Below are 17,831 nucleotides of genomic sequence, written 5' to 3'. Positions count from 1 at the left end.
TCAAACTGTGAGGTTGATTGGCTTACCCCACCTGGATATGCCGTTGTCTATGTATGGCTGTGTGTATTTGGGTGTTTGTGGCTGGGTATGGAAAGTTTCTCCTTCCTATTTTTTTCGCTTCTTCCCCACAACCCAGTTCCATCTACACGGCAAACCTCATTTCATGGATCATTAGAAGGCAATAAATAAAAGTGGCAAATTTCTGTCAACCTTCCGGCCACGCGAAGTAAACCGTGTTACAAAGTAAGTTTCCGGCGCCCCAAATATTCATCCATTTCGTACGGCTGTTCGGCAGGGGTATTGGGCTGGAAAATGTTGTCATGTTGCGCACATCGATTGGGGTATGATAGTAACGAGGGGAATTGGATAGTATAAAGGTGCTGGCACGATTGTTTCAGCAATGTACTGTCTTTTATGGTACATTTAATCAATCACCGAAAGATTTGAAAGGGATTTGTGTATTTCTAGGGGCTTAAGCAACTGGCGACTGTTTTGTATAGGGGTTGTGTTTTAGTGTTCTAAATTGATACCAATACTTACTCGTGTATGGCAGTGGAAGGGCAAGTGTGAAAAGTAGCTGAAATATTAACCCACAGTAAAGGGTTTTTATCCGAGAGAGCTCCATCGCGCTGGTTCAAATTTTCACCGCCACAAAGCGCTACTGGCCACCTGTTCCGGTACGAGCTGTTCGTAGTGTGTTGCCGCCTATCTATCCACTACGAGCTGCAACCAAACCTCCGACCGGAAGTGGATGGGTCAATTTGATTGACGTGCTGTGCTGTACGATACACACTCTCTAAAGTCTAATGGCGTTTTTGGACGGTCCGTTTTCTTTTAGTGTTATTTACTGTCGACTCTTGCTGTGCTACGCTGGTGTAATAACACGATCGACAGCCGGTCCGGAACTCGGTGTCGAGCCCTTCGATGCTACGATCCGTGACGGAAACTCTTTTCTTCCGGCTGTATCACCGACCGGATGGTTAAACAGTTCTGCAAAAGTAAAAACGAAAAAAGTACGTGAGTAACAGTGATAAAGAAGAGGAAGCCTTACAGAAAGGAAAACAACAAAAAAATAACGAATCCACGCAAAACGACATCGCTGAGCGTTTTGAGGAAGCAGAGATAGTAATAAAATATAATTAATTAAATTACGTCGGAAATCCGGCTACGTTTTTATGGCAACGGGTGAGCGAATGATACCGAATATCGTGCAGCATAAATCGTGCGCCTGGTCTCGTCCTGTACCTTTCTCGCACGCACAAACGATGCGTCAAAGCGTTGATGTTTTGTTGTGTCCTCCGAGAGTGGCTGAGATTGCTCGGTACGCATTTTCAACAAGTTGATACAACAACTGCGTTTATATGATGTTATTTATTTTTCCTTTTGTTCTTGTTACTCAAAGGAACTTGTGCTTCTTTTGCCAATGGCTGTTGCGGAACAAAGTTTCGGCAAAGCAATGCGGGATGATTTACGAAAGGCATTTACCAATGCGACGGATGATGTATGGTGAAAAGTTTGGAAGATTTTTTTTATTGGAATAACTCCTATTATTTGGTTCACTGATTATGGAACGGTCGTACAAAGAGTGAATAGTTCTATTAATATAGTAAACTTTATGGGAGATTCGAAACATTATGTTTTTTTGTTAATTTTGAACTTTGTTATTTTTTGTTTATTTTATCTAATAAACTGAAATGAAATGACTTTCAAATTGTTCATAAAATTAGCCACAACAAACACAGCTGTCGGTTGTTAAACGAAAGTAAATTAAAAAAAAAAGGTAATTGAAGGTAATTGGGAGAATTATTGTCACAGAAATGGCCATCAGGACGTAACAAAACATTTCCATCCCGCTGAAAGTTGATGATTGCAATGAAGCTTTCTTTTTTATACCGGTGGACATCATTCAAATCGTTAAAGTGACGAATTCTTTTCTTTTACCATTCCAATATTTATCTTTCGAAGACGGTACCAAGGGTTTGGTGTGTGTTGTGGTATAATAACTGAAACGTTTACGATAGAAATGAGCTTTTATGTGTGCAACATTACGACCAACACAAAACAAGAAGGGCAAAACGTTCCTAAACAAAGGAGTGAAAGAAAAAAGCAACGAAAAGGTTGTGTTTTGTGTTCAACATTCTTCCTGCTGCGATTTTGATGGATAATAAAATGGTGAGTCTTGCCATTATTTCACTTTCGGAAGTGGGAAATTGCAATTGAATAAAATTATTGTAACGCGTTCCTTTTTTATTGCGTACTAATTGAACGAATTGACAGGTTACTAATTTAGGATAAAAATGAATAAATGCATAATAATGGTCATAAAAAGTGCCGAGGTGTTTTTTGTGTACGTTTTTGTGTGTGTTGAATTTCTAACTCGACTTGACAAGTCATGCAAACCGCCATACCGATTTCTTACTACCACTAAACTAATAATGCAAAACCGCGTGCCACGAACATGTAGTTCGCTTTGGGTAGATTATGTTTACGATACAATCAGTTTCCCACCCAACTCAACTCCTCCTTCTTCTCACTCTTCCCATCCGATCAAAATGGTGTTTTGGTACGCGTATCGTAAAAAAACCCAATCCCAAAATCGATAAAATTATGGCAGCAGCTAAATGGAGGCGCCCTATCATTTGCTTGTCACGTTCCGTTGCGCCAGTAAGCCGAGATTGATGAGTGGTTCCGCATGTTAGAAGGGGGGCCCGAATCGATCGGTTTGGAGGGTGTACATAATTGATATTTGATAAGAAATAATTTGTATCATCGCATGGTCTTTCGCCCGACCGTTGTTGGTATGCGGAAAAGATTCGTTCCCTGTGCGTGTCAGAGCATGAAGAGGTTTGGCTGTGGAATTTGGTGGGATCCGATGATAATTTAATCGGTTACGTGATTTTATTTGAAAAAATTTAATGAAAAAGATCAAGAATTGTGTTTTTTTACACACAAACATCATGGTCAATGCAAGTTGCATCACCTCGGGGGATTTTTTTTTCTTCCCGGGGGAAGTAAGAAATACAACTATAAAAAGGAATTACTTTGTTCGTATCTTTCAGCGGTTAAGGGTGCAATATTCCTCCGCCACAAAGCAAACGATCGATGAAAGATTTCATGCTGGTTAAGCAAAGAATAATAAATAAAAAAAATGCTAGCAAGAATTTTCCCCTTTCTACCAAATGAACGACACAACCCATCATTTACCCCATCGGTTTCACGGTTGTCCGTGGCTCATGGAGGCGCATGGTCTTGGTCTCCATGAATGTGGCTGCGTACGTGAAGGCAAAATAGACATATAAAAAGAAGGCATTCCGGTTAGTACGAACTCTTGCCTGCGTTGCCATGTGGCGCGCGTATGTTACGAGGCTTTTTTTCCTCCATACCTCAAGAAGCATTAAATAAGATTTCCTGCAGCTTGTTCTGAACCCTCAACATAAAGGGGCAAGAACCGTATGTGACCATCCCTGTCCCGAGGGGTAGAAGTATGCGTGGAATTGATTTTCCTTCGTACCGAATGAGCCCTACGGGTATTATGGCGTATGGGAACCTAATGACCGGAATTGCAAGTTCCGTTCGCGAGCGGTCGATCGGTGTTTGTGTGGTACCAATTGGTCGTGATTTGTGCTATGGCGACCGGAAATTGGTGGTAATATTTTTTAGGACGAATCAAAAGGAGTAGTGCCGGGCATAGAACTAGACGGACACGTTTCTGGGTACGGGACAGAACGGTACAATGGGTCCATGTTTTTTGGGGCTTGTTACGATGATGAATGGTAGCTGACGCAAAGGGAAAACACGAACACGTCTGTGAAGTGTAGAAACCGACGCATATTCCACGCACGAACTTTGCGTGCCGTCAGCTGTAGCGTCTATTGATAAGCTGTTTTATGAGGCCAATAAATTGATAAGGAATTTTATTAAGCATACCGGAAGTTGCTTGTATGTCTATTTGTTAGCGTGTAATAGCAACGAAACAACACCATAGTGTGCTAGGGAACGATTTGTAGCCCGCAACAAATGAGCATTTTTCTTTTATATAGTGAGTTATTAATCTTTCGGCAATCAATAAGCGGTAATGAAATTTCGCGTATTGAAATAGGGATAAAATGGTGCTCAAGTAATGTTATGAAGAGCGTTAATCTCTTTTGTAATAATAATTCAGTTGAAAGTAAAAAAATGAAAATGAAAATATTTCATCCTTTTGGATTTGCAGAAAAATGCAAATATTTATTTGCACGTTTTTTATGTAAAATAAAACCATAAATTATCCCCCATTGAATACAAAAGAAAATCCTTCGTACAAGAATGTGGTGTTATGCTTAAACGGTACAAGAACATTGTAAAGCAAAGCGGAACAAAAAAAAAACACATTAGTGCTGATGCAAAAACACGAAATAAGTTTCCATAATTTGAAAGGAAAAGCAGCAAAGGAAACACTTTGCCGACCGGAAGTGCACTCTACCGTAGCAGTTGCAGTGCAACAGTGCTGGAGTGCTCCAGTTCTTTGTTACACTTTGCCGAAGGCAGAAGAATTTGGAAGAAAGAAACGAAAACAGCTAAACCACAATGCTGGTAGATAGTGTGCATGAAAACCCATTGGCACACAAAAGAGGTAAGGGCAGCCCACGAAAACAAAGCCAACATCTTGATATTTTTGTAAAATTTCACCCCGAACAGGCAAGATACAGCTTCACTTTAGCTTTCGGTGGACTGTTTTGATCAATTTTTTTTGTAGAGAAAAAATATGGAAGAAAGATGGAAATGATGTGATGAAAAGCAATACAACGAAGTACTCGTTTGATGTAAACTGACGAGAGGAAAGAAGTGTGCTCAATTTAATGCTGCTCGAACGCGTGCGTTTACTGGAAGGAAAGGTTTGGTAAAGAGTTTTTTTCACTTGAGTTACTCTTCATTGAAGGATCTTAAAGAATTGTTGTAGGTTGCTCGTTTGTGCTTCTGGAAATCGTTTTTGCAGAGAGTGAACACGATTAAACGATATTTAATTTCATGAGTGGTACGTGTTAAGACAATCACGCCTTGTTATTCTTGAAGCAGATTGATTGGAGATAATTTTTAATGATTTTATTTTACCTGAATTACATATAAAGTTTATTCACAAAGCGATTTCCCGGTTACAAATAAAAAAATATTTCAATTGAACAACACGTTTTGACCATTTTTATTGCATACACAATCAATCTTGTGCCGTGTACGCTCGCAAATTGTTTTTCGCATTCCATTAGTGTAACACTTGCATTTCCCTTCCTTTATCTTTCTGATTGAATTATCTTTTCCATTATATCCTGGGAAATCGTGCAAAACAAATCACCATCTCCCGGTGAGCAATCGGCGTAAAAGTCACAACTGGTTGTTATCCGAATCAATTGAACTGTAAAATTGTAAATTGAGCAACAATCGCAGCAAAAAGCGATGATCGATTGAACGATCGAATATTTTACGAGCGTATATGTATGTGTTTGGTTTGGAGGAAAACAGAACCAAAAAAAAAAACACAACCCAATATAGCCTACAGCCAAAAGTTATATTTTTTTTAGCGAAAATGGAGACGCCTGGTGGCGGGTGTATGCCGTGTTGACAAATGAGGCTGAAGGTGCCTGATGTTCGTCAGCATCGGTTAGATGGGCCGTGGGAAATGAAGTTGATAAATTGGAAAATTATCCTTCCGGCCCATCATTCCGGAAGGTTTTTTTTCCTAGTACAGTTAAATTCACATTGGATTCAGATGGAGCAGAACATTTGTTTTTACTCGGCCGAAAGTGTCAGGTAGTGCTAGCGATAGGATATACATGGTAGGTGGCTTGTAGAAATGTACTATCAAATTCAAAACGAATCGCAATTATTCTATTGGTAGCTGTTCGTGAGAGGAAAATTCGAATATCACAATAACCATTATTTACGGAGGATTCCATCATAATCATGGTTCAAATTTGTAATAAATTTATAATCAGAAAAGTATATAGAATCAAGAAATTGAAAAGGATACAATTAATTGTACCTTGGTCTTTCCGTCGAATTTAAAAAGGCATAACATAATGATAAAAACATATAAGAGCGCGGAAGGATATTTTCTTTAACATTTATAACAACAGAATTTATATATTAGCGATATTGAGGTTCATTTTAAAATATTTCATTTGATATATTGTATGTTAATATGAAACCTTTTTCATTATAGGGTATTGTATTTTTTCATTCGGATTTTGTACTTTTTGGTAATGGTGTCTGTTCGGTCATTTTTCAGCGCAACGGATTATGACACTCACTGAAGCTGATTAATTAATCAAGCGTTCCAGTATAGCGCGGCCCAATACTGGTGACAAAAACTAACAAAATGAAACTATCTTTGCACAATGGGAAGACAAAAGCTGTTAAAACTGGAAAATGGGAAAAAACGATAATGCAAAGAAAACAGAAACAAAAAAAACGAAAGGCACAGACTATTGCACAGTTTATTTATTTCCCTGCTGTCAAACGTCAAGTGACACTTCTTCCGGTCTGGCACCTTCCATTTGCAGTGGTTTTCCGTTCCTGTCGCGTCATCCAGTGTCACTGTAGTGATCGTGGGCACGCTAGAACTACGTTCATTGTTCGCCATTTTTATCATAGATTTTTTTTTATTGTTTGGCATTGTGTTTGTCGCGTTTTTTTGAACGCCATGCATCATCAATGGGAAATTGTTTTTCCCTAGTTATTTGACACAAATCGTTCGCGGTGCATTGTACTCTCTTATCCTTAATCCAAGCCCCAAAATGGGGATGCCGGGTAGTTCCTGTTTCTTTTTCACTCTTTTGCCATAAGGCGGAAACGGAAAGGGACAACAAATGGGTAAATCGAAACCTCCGAAAACGAGATTCGACAAGAGAAACCCAAAAACTGGTGGCATCGTGGTGACATCGTGCGACAATCGACGGGTGCACAATCGTGGTGTGGGTCGCAATCCGAACAACAACAAAATGGTGGTAACACTAAAAAATGTATAGATTAAGCTGCACACTAATGTGGCTGTAGCTGGAGTATTTCTTTTTATTTATTTTCATAGAATCGCGCTCCATTTTTCAAATATTAATGCCATTATTTTCACACTGGCGGTGCTTCACGTGAGTCTCTAAACTCGAAGACAATGGAGCTCGCGGCCCTAACAATAGTGTTCGAGGTGGATAGTGTTTTTTTAAAGATTCATTTTTGAATTGTATTGGTTGAAACTTGTGGAAAAAAGGCATAAGAATGGTAATAAATTTAATGCCAAACGAAGGATCGTGTTTTATTGTTCTCGTTCCGGACGGAGGGGTCTTTTGTTTTGGAGGAAGCTTTTGCGAACGCCTTTTGACGTTTGCAAGCATCTTTATGGGCTAATAACTTTGGAAAATGGTTAATTAAGCGTTCGTGATATCATTTCTTTTAATTACCACATCTAGAAGTGGCATGTATAGCATTAAAGTATAATACCTAATTTCTGCGTGAAAAAAGCGTGAAGAAATATATTAAATATTTCTGGAATGCAACAACCCAACAAGTTGTACTTATAACAGATTAAATTCACACGATTTCCTTGTAGAACCAACTCTTAATGATTGTCATTATTTCTCTTTGAAGATAAACATAAATAAAGTGTAAACCACAAAACACCCCTCAGATGAGAAAAAATTAAGATTGACTCCATGTACAAACGGTGGAAATGTACGATAGTGGAAAAAGGTAAATAATTCTTCCGGGTATTTCGGGCACAGCAAAGCACAGTTTACCTTCTTCTGTTCTGTAAAACTTTGTAAATGTGTGCATAACGGATGACTGCCGGTGTGAAGTTCGTGTAAACATTCTCATCTCTGTGGCCCTCCTCAAGTTTCATGGATGAAGTTTAAACTGCAAGTGTACCCAAGAAGCTAACGAGCTTAGCCCGGCTTATCGTAACAGGAAAATGGCAAACCCAACCGTCGGCCATTCCGCCCCATTCAGCCGTGCAAGTGGACCCGGTCCCACACACAGTGACCGACGAACACAACGCACAAGGGACAGCGTAAAAGTGTGAAGCACAATAGCGCCTCCTGGCGACGGTCTCGCACACTAAACTTTTACGCTCCCGACAATGAAACGCTAACGGAGCGTAAAATCCTAAACAAATAGTGTCCCATGATGGAAAGTACCGGGACCGATGGTATGCGAAGATGAGCACTTCTTGGGAGCTTTTCCAGCTTTTCCCATCCCACTTAACGCTTGATTGGAGAAAAAGCTATCTAAAGACAAAACCCGGAAGCGGAACTGAATGGAAACTTTAGGTCGGGAAGGTTGGCTCTCGTTGCAGGGAATCTGCCGCAGGAAGTGGACCAATTTTTCTTCACACGCAAAAAGACGCTGCCCCTACACCGGTGAACCGTTCTGTTGAAGTTTTCTTTGTCCTTTGTCCGCGGCAGTTTCACTTCCGTTTGCTACGTAGCTCCGTGAGTCATCCTTACGAGCCCGCCACTGTATTCGTATGTGCGTGTGTGTGTGCAGTGTGTTAGTGCATTGTGTTGTTTTTTTGTTTTTCTTTGTCACGCCACACATACACAGCACTACCACCACAATCATGCGCAGTATTGTTTCGACGTAAAGCGCCAACGGAAAGTGTGGAGTGAAAGTGTCGCTTTTCCTTTCAAGCCCGAAGGTACTGCCGTTTTGCGGTGCGGACTGAGTTCGTATTGCAGTGTGGAAAGGTAGCATCCAAGACGTTCTGTTGAAATGGCAATGAATCGAAAGCAGAAGAAGAGCATCCATAACTCGAGCTCGGGCTCTTCATGGTCTTGCTAACCGCAAAAGATTTTTTTCGTCTATTCTACGATAAATTCATATCTACCAACCGTATGAGTTTTTCCGGTTGTTTTTTGAGGTTAAAGCAACCATCTTCTCCCTTTCTCCCGCATTTCCATCATTGGGCCAGGATAAGAAAACAGTCAACTTTCCGATGGTTTTGTGCAAGAATCAAGCCTCAAAGCTCGGTGCTTTTCATCTGGAAAAGATCTGCCTCGGTCACGCGGTCATAACAGCGGGAACGCCCCAGGTAACGACAATGCGGTAGATCAAGTGCACAAAGGCAGAACAACACAATCGGGCAGCGAGCTTGCCTAAAGGTAAACGAAACAAGACTTTTGCTCACGGTGGTTATCTCATGCTACCGGACGATGCATGGTATCCAAGCTGAAAGGAAAGTCCTTTACTGGGATGGATTGCAATGGCTTAGGATAAGAGTTAGGGTTTGAGCGTTACCGGCTCGTGCCGGTTGAATGACATTCGATCCGACTTCTTTTGTGTGCTCCCGAAAGCTTCCCCTTTTCCTTTCGCTGCTTTTTTGGCTTCAAAACTACATCAACATTATCCTTCTGCTGGATTTGCACAGCGTGTGTGTGGTAGGATTTTCTCGGCCCCAAACTCCGGACGAGGAATGAAAAAAAGCGAAGCAGCTGAAGGACGAAACTAATGGGATGGATAGCAATATCGCAACAAACCGCTCGAACATGCTGTCATTAGCTGTCAAAGGCAGCGGCTAACCCAAGAAATCCCGCACAAGCGGCAAATGTTTGAGGCTGGAACGGTTCACAACGGCATGGAATCATTCATTCGGGTGGGAAAATCAATCATCGCCATGCATCTCATCTTTCGTCGTAGACGAGACACAAGCATTGTTGTTGCGATCCATACGCGCACGGGGTAGGTTGCGATGTAGGTTAGGCGATGGATGAAAGATTTCATCTCATCGCTGCTACACGCAAAGGCGTTCCAAATGGTTGGCCAAAGTGAAATGTCGAAGAAGCGTTGCAGAAAATATTGGATAATTGGGTCAGAATAAAATCAATACTCCACACACAGCGCTTTGTTTGTGCCGGCGCTTTCTTCGCCGTGAGTTCATCGTTATGGTTTTGTTTTGGTGTTTATATTCATTCTGTCGGGATTTTAAGAATGTGCAATAAAAACAATTTAAAATATATAAATACAATATTTGTGATAGTTCACAATTCAATAGAAGAAAATATTTCATAAAGAATTATTTACGATATTCATTTTCTTTTAACATCTTTTAATCGACCATGTGTCATGCAAACAAATGTGTTGGCTGATTAAGAATTAAAAAGCACCAAAACGCAATGCAAAGCGACATAATAATCCCGTTTAAAAGCAACTAAAACGATCGAAACAAAGTATCAAAAATGACCACGATAAGCAGCTTTTCGCTTTTGGTGGAGTAAAATCTATCGCAAGCGAGACAAACGGTTGAAAGTAAAGCGACCAGGATTAAATATCAAATGAATATTTTATTCACAACACTTTAGCCACTTCCCACGAGACAGTGAAACGATCGTGGGAAAATCTACATAATGTGTCTTAAGCAGCAATGCATACCATTCCCGGCCCCGGACACTGTGGTGGTGACGATTGGTCGAAATGCTGGTGGGAGCAAATAATTTCACCGAATTCACTCGAGACGTCTCCAAGTGTCTGATTTCAATTAAATCTGCAACGAGTAGTGCTGATCTGATGATACGGTTCGCTTTTCCATTCCAATTTTTGTATGGTTGGGTGCAATGAATGAAATGCAAATTTTTAAAAGCATTCTATGATACATGAGATCGCGAGAATTTCCGAAACGTCGTGTCGTTTGTTTTCGGTATTATATCAGCAAAGGATTGTAGGAACAAATTGGATGTTAAATAATGCAATAAAACAATAACTTTTATCAATTTTATACTGCTTTCCTCGTTGTAATGCGAGTTTGAAATAATTGTAAAGAAATAAAATAAATATTTATTTTTACATAAAATTCATCAGATTTTAGTCTACGATTTTAAAAAGAAATGCATAACGAAAAAGGGCAAAATGCCGACACTTTTACTTCTCGATTGTATGGAAAATGTAAGGTTGCATACAACATTATCCTGCTGATGCAAAAACCGTTCTTTTTTTCTTCATAAAATCCTCCTGGTTCATGTCTTCCGATAGCAATCTTGCCCTTCATTTTCCAACCGCCTCCTGCACGCCGTTTTCCATTTGCCGGATGTGACCTTCACGATGACAAACGAGCACTGAAAACTGCGGATTGCAGTTGAATGAAGGCAAATGGAAAATCCCACAACACAGCAAAAAGAATAGAGGAAAAAACACGACAAAAATGCCTTCGTTTCGCCTCAGGTAACAATGTCCAGTCCGTGAAGCGTCCGGTGGTATTTTTATTTCTTCCGCCTGCTATTTGACCATGCTGAAGGTACTGCTGGTACCGGTTGTCGTCGGAGGAATGGCGGTTTCTGTAACCGTAAAGCACTGAACTGGACGAGGGTTACGAAATGGAACAAAAAACTGCCCGCCCACCCCCTACATATGCAAAATGGTTGCGCTCTGCATGTCGAAAGATAAGTAGCGGTAGCATAAATTTTCCCACTTGCAATCCACCCCCGTGCCATCCGTGTGTAATCGAATGTATGTGTGTATTTTGGGTAGGTAGTGTATTTGTGCAGCGGACATTACATTCCGCAGCGGATTGAGCGACGCGGGTCATGCGGGACTTGGGGCAGGTTTTGGAATCTTATTTATTGTTGCCGGACCGATTCTAGCTTCCACTTCAGCGCACCCGGTGCAGTTAATGCAGGTTTGTTTGAATGCAAAACTGATGCTCGGTGAAATGGAAAATCGTGTTACAGTTTTCGTAGGGTGGTTGGTTTGGTGCTAGTTCGTGAAAATTACTCTAATGTCAAATATAATTTGTAAGTGCCAAATATAATCAGTGAACTTATGAATACGACATATTACTTGCTAAATTTGTTTAGGTACATTTTCTAATGTTTTAGTTTTTTTATATTTTTTTGCATTTTGTTTATATTTTTATTTGCTTAAATGTATAAAGCTAATTTTAACTTTTCCATACCTTACTTTCAAATGAATTTGTTCTTATCAAACAACCAACCCAACAAACGGTCATTTGACCTCTCAGTTTTCCGTTTACGCCGATAAGCTAAGGCAGGAAAATGGTTCACTTTAAATAGTTTGACCCTTTGTCCCCGTTTGTCTCAAATTTTTGAACTGACCAACCGAACGGACCGAAGATGGTGGCAGGTGCTGAAATGACCCCAATCTCAATATGCTAACGACCGGAAGGTTCTGCCTTGATGAGGGATTTATTTCCATCCTTCCAGTGTTGGGCCACCCGGTAACACGTTTTTGCATACTCAAGAGCTTGTTTTTTGCAGTTTTGTTTTCAGTTTTTCCTTTTGCAAATCTTCCCTACTCCACCATCACATACATTAAAGTGCACATGTTTGGTGGCATGTTGTGTTGGTCATGATTTGTTTATTGCCTCTTTTTTTCCTTCACTTTTTTAACTTCAATTTCAACTCGTCCGTTGCATCATAATCAGCTCCTCGGTAAGGTCAGGGTCAATAATGGCGGACCCCATTTGTTTCGTGCTACCATTAATACGAGAATGGAGAAGCTTCTTTACTGGAGTCCGAGTTCGGTGTTTCGTTTTTTTACCTATTCAAAGGGCAAATTTTCTTACGCCATGGTCGGTATGAGGTTTACCGCGTGAGGGCAAGTGAAAGCATTTTCATCCGCAGATACACGTGCAGAATAAATTATTCGCTCTCTATCCACAATTAGGTCGAAAAGTGAATCTACCCTACTGCGATATATCAAGGTACGGTACGGAAAGGGTCGTAACTGTAAAACCGGGCATATTGTGTGTGAGAATTTTTAACATGTATTTTTCTACACGTCTTTCGTTTCGGTGCACCGGTGAATCTAATCTTGCAAAACTAGCACAATCGGTTGGTGTCCTTTTTTCGTCCTTCAATCGCCTGCAAGATACGGGAATGCATGGTGAAGGAGTGAGTACCTTTTTATCTACACTGCAGTGCATATTTCATTCCATTTTTTTCTTTCTTTCCCTTTACTTTCGTAACCTTATCTCGAATGAAGTGGCTGCTCAGGGTAGATGTGTTTCTGTTGCTGTTTTGTTTGCAACGGTCTGTTGCACTTTTTTTTCTCCCCAGCGAACTCTCTAGACGTTGCGCTACATCTTCACCGACGCCATGAGACGGACACGGGCATGTATTGTGTGTCACGCGAAAGGGGTTGCATTGGCTGAAGTGGCCGTCACTAGCACCACTTAGGTGGTATTCAAGCTCACGCTCGTGGTATTGAAATATTTTCACTCTTTCAACTTCCATCCCATCTCGGGCGCGAATTGCATTTTGGTTCATCCCGTTGCGCTTTATGCTCTTCGGTTGTCGGTTTCATTTGCCATCCCAGCAGCAAGCTTCCAGGCAGACCGCCGGCGCAACCTTTTACGCTTGGTGTTAGCAGTATCATAGCAATGTTGAAGGATTCTTACCATTTAGCAAGCCACACTCTGCCGGCAAGATCCAAAAGCGTCAAGCAAAAGAGAAGCAGCCAACGTTGGTTGTTTTTTTTGCAACTGCTTTGCTTCAGTTCTTTTCATGTCTTTTCGCGGTTGACGGTGGCTTTCTGCTTATGAAGTAGTTGGTGTATACGCTTTTCTTGACGTTAATCGCGCATATATAGGAAAGGAAAAAAAAGACGAATCACGAACAATCCGCTGAGGTTGGATATTGTGTCGCATTGAAAACTGGTGCACGGCTACAAAAGAACCAACGGGGTGGGAAGCAAATATGCCCACTTGACAGGAGAATGTCAGCAATGTCGCCTAACGAGAAAAGGATTGCTGTGGCAGAAAAGGCCAATCTTAGACAGAGGACCCCCATGCATGTAGTAGTAACAGAGCATTTAACTATAACTATACTCTCTTTTTTCAAAAGTGCATCTTGAGGGAGGGATGCTTTGGTAGAAATGACGGTTATAATTAAATGGTATGAACCAATTGAATGTCTGCTGGTATCTTTTACAAAGTATTGGGTATAAGCTTTGAAAGGGTTGTATATCTAGTAATTAATTACAGAAAATCGAACGAAAATCAACAACATTGTTTAAATATACACTATTATCTTATATTATCCCAAAAACATATTTTTAGTACAAAGGTTAAAAAAACAAGCAAAAATAATTTTTTAATCACAATAAAAAAATGTGAAACCCTAGTGTAACTAATTGAAGCAGATGACAAATTTAAAAAGTAAAACCTTCCTCATAAAAATGTACTTTAGATATGACGAAAGCACCATGATATCAACAAATGAGAAAAGTTAATATTTTTAGAACAACGATACTTCTTCGAAGAGGTGCTAAAAACTGAAATATCTTTTTTAATATGTTCTTATTTCCATTAGGACTTAACGATTTTTTAATATATAATCAATGAAATGAAGTTAAATACAGTAAGCTGATATCAAAAATTTCCTTGTTCTCATAAACCAAAAAGTGATTTACAAATACTTAAGAAGTAGTCGACTTATATACCTTGACGTAACTGCAAAACATACTTCACGAAATGTTACTGATAAATGTTTAGAGTAAGTAGTAAAACAATTTTTGGGAGTACCTAGTTGTAAATGTTTGGAACATTAAAATAAAAAGGTAATTTTCCTCCTCAAATTTATCATAACATGCAACCGCCACACTAGGAGATTAAAAGGATACGCAAACAAGCGAAAGTATACTGTATTGCATGTTTCCGGAAATGGGAACAATGTGCGCGAATCGCGTTTTAGAAGGTGAACAAACCATGCAAGTTTCACTCTGTTTCCTTCTTTTTTTCTAGCTTGCTGAAAGCAAACTGTGAATGAATTTTTCTGACCTAATGGTTTGCCATTCGACCTCGGTTTGCTATTCTACACGGGAAGTATTTAGCAGACTGTACAGGCTGACGACATGCCTCGCGTCGAGAGTGTATCGATTTGGGTCCGTCTTGCTTCCGGTACAATCAAATTATCGAACAAGGGACGCTGGGTCTACGTTGTTCTTGCAAATTAGAATTATCGCAAAAAAAAGACGAAAGAGAGACGGAGATAGAAATCTCGAAAGTGAGCTAGGGACAGCAAGTGAAGGTAAAAAAAACACTCGGCGTGAATTAATTCTACAACCAGTGTAAACATGCAACCGAATGAATTGGGAAACGGTTTTGCCTTCCGATGAATGGTACCATGAGTCAAATCGTTGTTTCCTTTTTCTTCATTATCGTGGCGTTTGCGTTCTTATAGCCGTTCTTGCCTGATGCGATGGTGAATCGCGTCCGATGTTCGTTGCATTCTACTGAGCACACTGCACCTTGCGCTACTTGCACCGACGTTTCGTGTCTAGTGATGCAGCCTTAACAGTGACGATGAATACGTTTAGCTTAATGGAAACTGCACACAGAGTGGAAGAATGAAGAAAAAAAAGCGTGAGAAACACAGAAAACGTTTCACAGTACCGTGCACACGGAACGGAACTAATCCAATCACACGAACTGGCGCATAAAGTTTTACTGGTGCGCGCTAAGTAAATTGAATTTTGACAGAATCGGTAAAGAGGGTTTTGCTTTTTCGATGTGACCCGATTCTGTCACCCTCCGTTTTAGTGAGTCACCGGTAGCATCCTTTTGGGAGGGGGTTTTCCAGCATTAGATAACACCCAAAAGGATGCCCACTCAAATCATGTTTCGACCTAGACTCGGATGAAGGTGATGCAGAGATGGCAAATTTTAATTAAAACCCCCTCTCTAGCAGTGAGTGTGATAAAGGATTTACGATGAATGAAGATGAATAAACGAGAGGCACTGCACAGCATAAGGTAGGAATAATAATACTGAGTTGCTCACAGTGACGCATTCTTCCGATTTGCAACCTAACTAGCATGGGCTTCTTCTTAATGATGACACAAATGTGAAGCGTAGCGCATAAATTCAGGCGTAACCGACGAAACGCAATCAACCGGTCTGTGGTCAACTCCAATTACACAAAACCGGAACAGAAAAGCGGAACACCGGTGCCACAAAACCACTGCTCACAGTGCTCATTATCGGCTTGATAGCCGTTCTACTGCATCGTTCTTTGTTGATTCGGACGATCGAACTGACCACCTTTCACCAGAGCCCATGGGTTTCACTCCGTTCAGCCATGGATTGTATGGTTTAATCAATTTCACAAGCCGATCATCATCGAGACGAATTGTGGTTGGGTTGATATTCAATTTCAATTTCACTCACACATATACGCCGAACCCTGCGCTTATCTGGCAAATCTGTCTGGCAATCCTTGGCTTCTGGTGGTGTGGGGGGTTTGTGGCAAATGTTCACTTTTCGTCCTCCCTGCACTAAGCGATGATGATAACATATGTATGTTTATTGAAGATTGTGGAGCGAGGTAGCATACATTTAGGCGACCTTTCTTCTTATCACGAATTTGTCGTCTCGCATCCACAATCCATGTCTACGCACCGTGGGTAAACACCGTGCAGAAGCTACAACGCCACTCGTTGGCGGTAATGGTCTGCAGGCGCGTTATCTTGGACAAGGATCTCCCCCAAAATTTCCCGTCCAACAGTCAGACGGTTCGGTAGCTGATTAGCCACTATACTGCATGGATATCCTAATTTGCACTGTCCAATACCGATACGGCAATGAGAGCGTATGATGCAGGGAAATACATTCGATCGATCATAAAGAACCTCGATACGGGTAGAATCAGTTTCGGCCGAAGCGAATGTCCTATGATATCGATCGGTTATGCGGCACACGTTGGCTGCAGGGTTTGGGGCTTGGTTTGAATGAACATCAACCTCTCCGGCGTAGGGAAGGTTGCTTTGTGCATCTCCAAATGGTACCGAGAAGGGGGAGGGAAATCAAAAACTACCTCCTTGGGAGATGGAAACACACTACTTCAGCTTGTGTACACGTGCAAACATTACAGAAACAATCACGAAGGATTGTACCAGATTAAATAGGCACTCGGATCTCGAGATTCTTAAGCTCAACAACCGACTTCCCCGTACAATGCATGATACATCTGCTTGAGCCTGTCGTCAGCGTCAAGCTCGGTATGCCGATGAAAAACTAGTTTTCTTCTCTTCCGGCAAAAAACAGGAAGGGTACTACGAAGTCTTCGCCAGAATGACATCATTGAAACGGCTCATCAGAATAACGCAGCAGGAGCACTCGGGCTGTGAGCCATGTTCGATGCTACACAAGCGGCACTCGTTGTTGTCGTCATGCAGGAAGCACTCTGCGAATAGAACCGCTTGCGATAAAATAATGATGTGCGCTATTAGTTGTGGTTTCATTTTACGTACAGTTTCGGTGGATATGGCAGGATGGGACGTAAGCCTATAAAAGCTTCTCGAAGAGATGGCAGACCCCGCAATCCGAAAATCCCGTACGTAGGAAGGTTAGGTGAGGGTCATATGCTCGGTGGATGATGGATTTTCGATTTCCCGAAACTTCACCCGTCCATCGCACTACCCTCTCGGTGGGGGTGAGTACGCACCCTTACCACACACGTATACACACTCACGCACACATAAACCAATGGTTACTATCTCCAACTGAGACGGATCAACTGCCCTTGGACCGTGCCGTATCGTGCGGTGGTGAACTAGCAATCGTCGGAAAGCTGTCGGATGTGTGTGTGAGTGTGTTTTTGTTGTTGTTGTTGCAAACAATCGCATGCGGTGTGTCTGTGGTGATTCACCAAATATAGCACAAAACATTAAGCGCCACGGGGAAATAGTTTCTGTCATGCCCAAAAAAAATTGAAACTCTACGCCGGTGGTGATGATCGCAGCGTGAAAGAACTGTCACGGACAAGGTCGCCGGTGTTGGGGTTTGCGAGTTTCACTATAAGTAGGTCTACAACTGGGTCAATGAATTGCGGTGGCGTGCGAATTGGAAGATTTTAAAC

The 17,831-nt window shown here is 41.2% G+C and overlaps 1 protein-coding gene across 1 annotated transcript in view; it reads right to left on the bottom strand.

Annotated features, from left to right (window-relative positions):
• Positions 1-17,831, bottom strand: part of LOC125767674 (translation initiation factor IF-2-like) — a 65,747-nt gene that overhangs the window by 24,304 nt on the left and 23,612 nt on the right. Inside the window, exon 3 of the mRNA XM_049434500.1 lies at positions 541-990. Coding sequence (XP_049290457.1) covers positions 541-625 — 85 coding nt within the window. The 5' untranslated portion in view covers positions 626-990. The remainder of the gene's footprint in view (positions 1-540; positions 991-17,831) is intronic.

This window comes from Anopheles funestus, chromosome 3RL (genome assembly GCF_943734845.2).
Source record: "Anopheles funestus chromosome 3RL, idAnoFuneDA-416_04, whole genome shotgun sequence".
Classification (NCBI taxonomy): Eukaryota; Metazoa; Arthropoda; class Insecta; order Diptera; family Culicidae; genus Anopheles; species Anopheles funestus.
The sequence above is the reverse complement of the archived record's forward strand: the minus strand, read 5'-3'. Positions and strand labels throughout refer to the sequence as shown.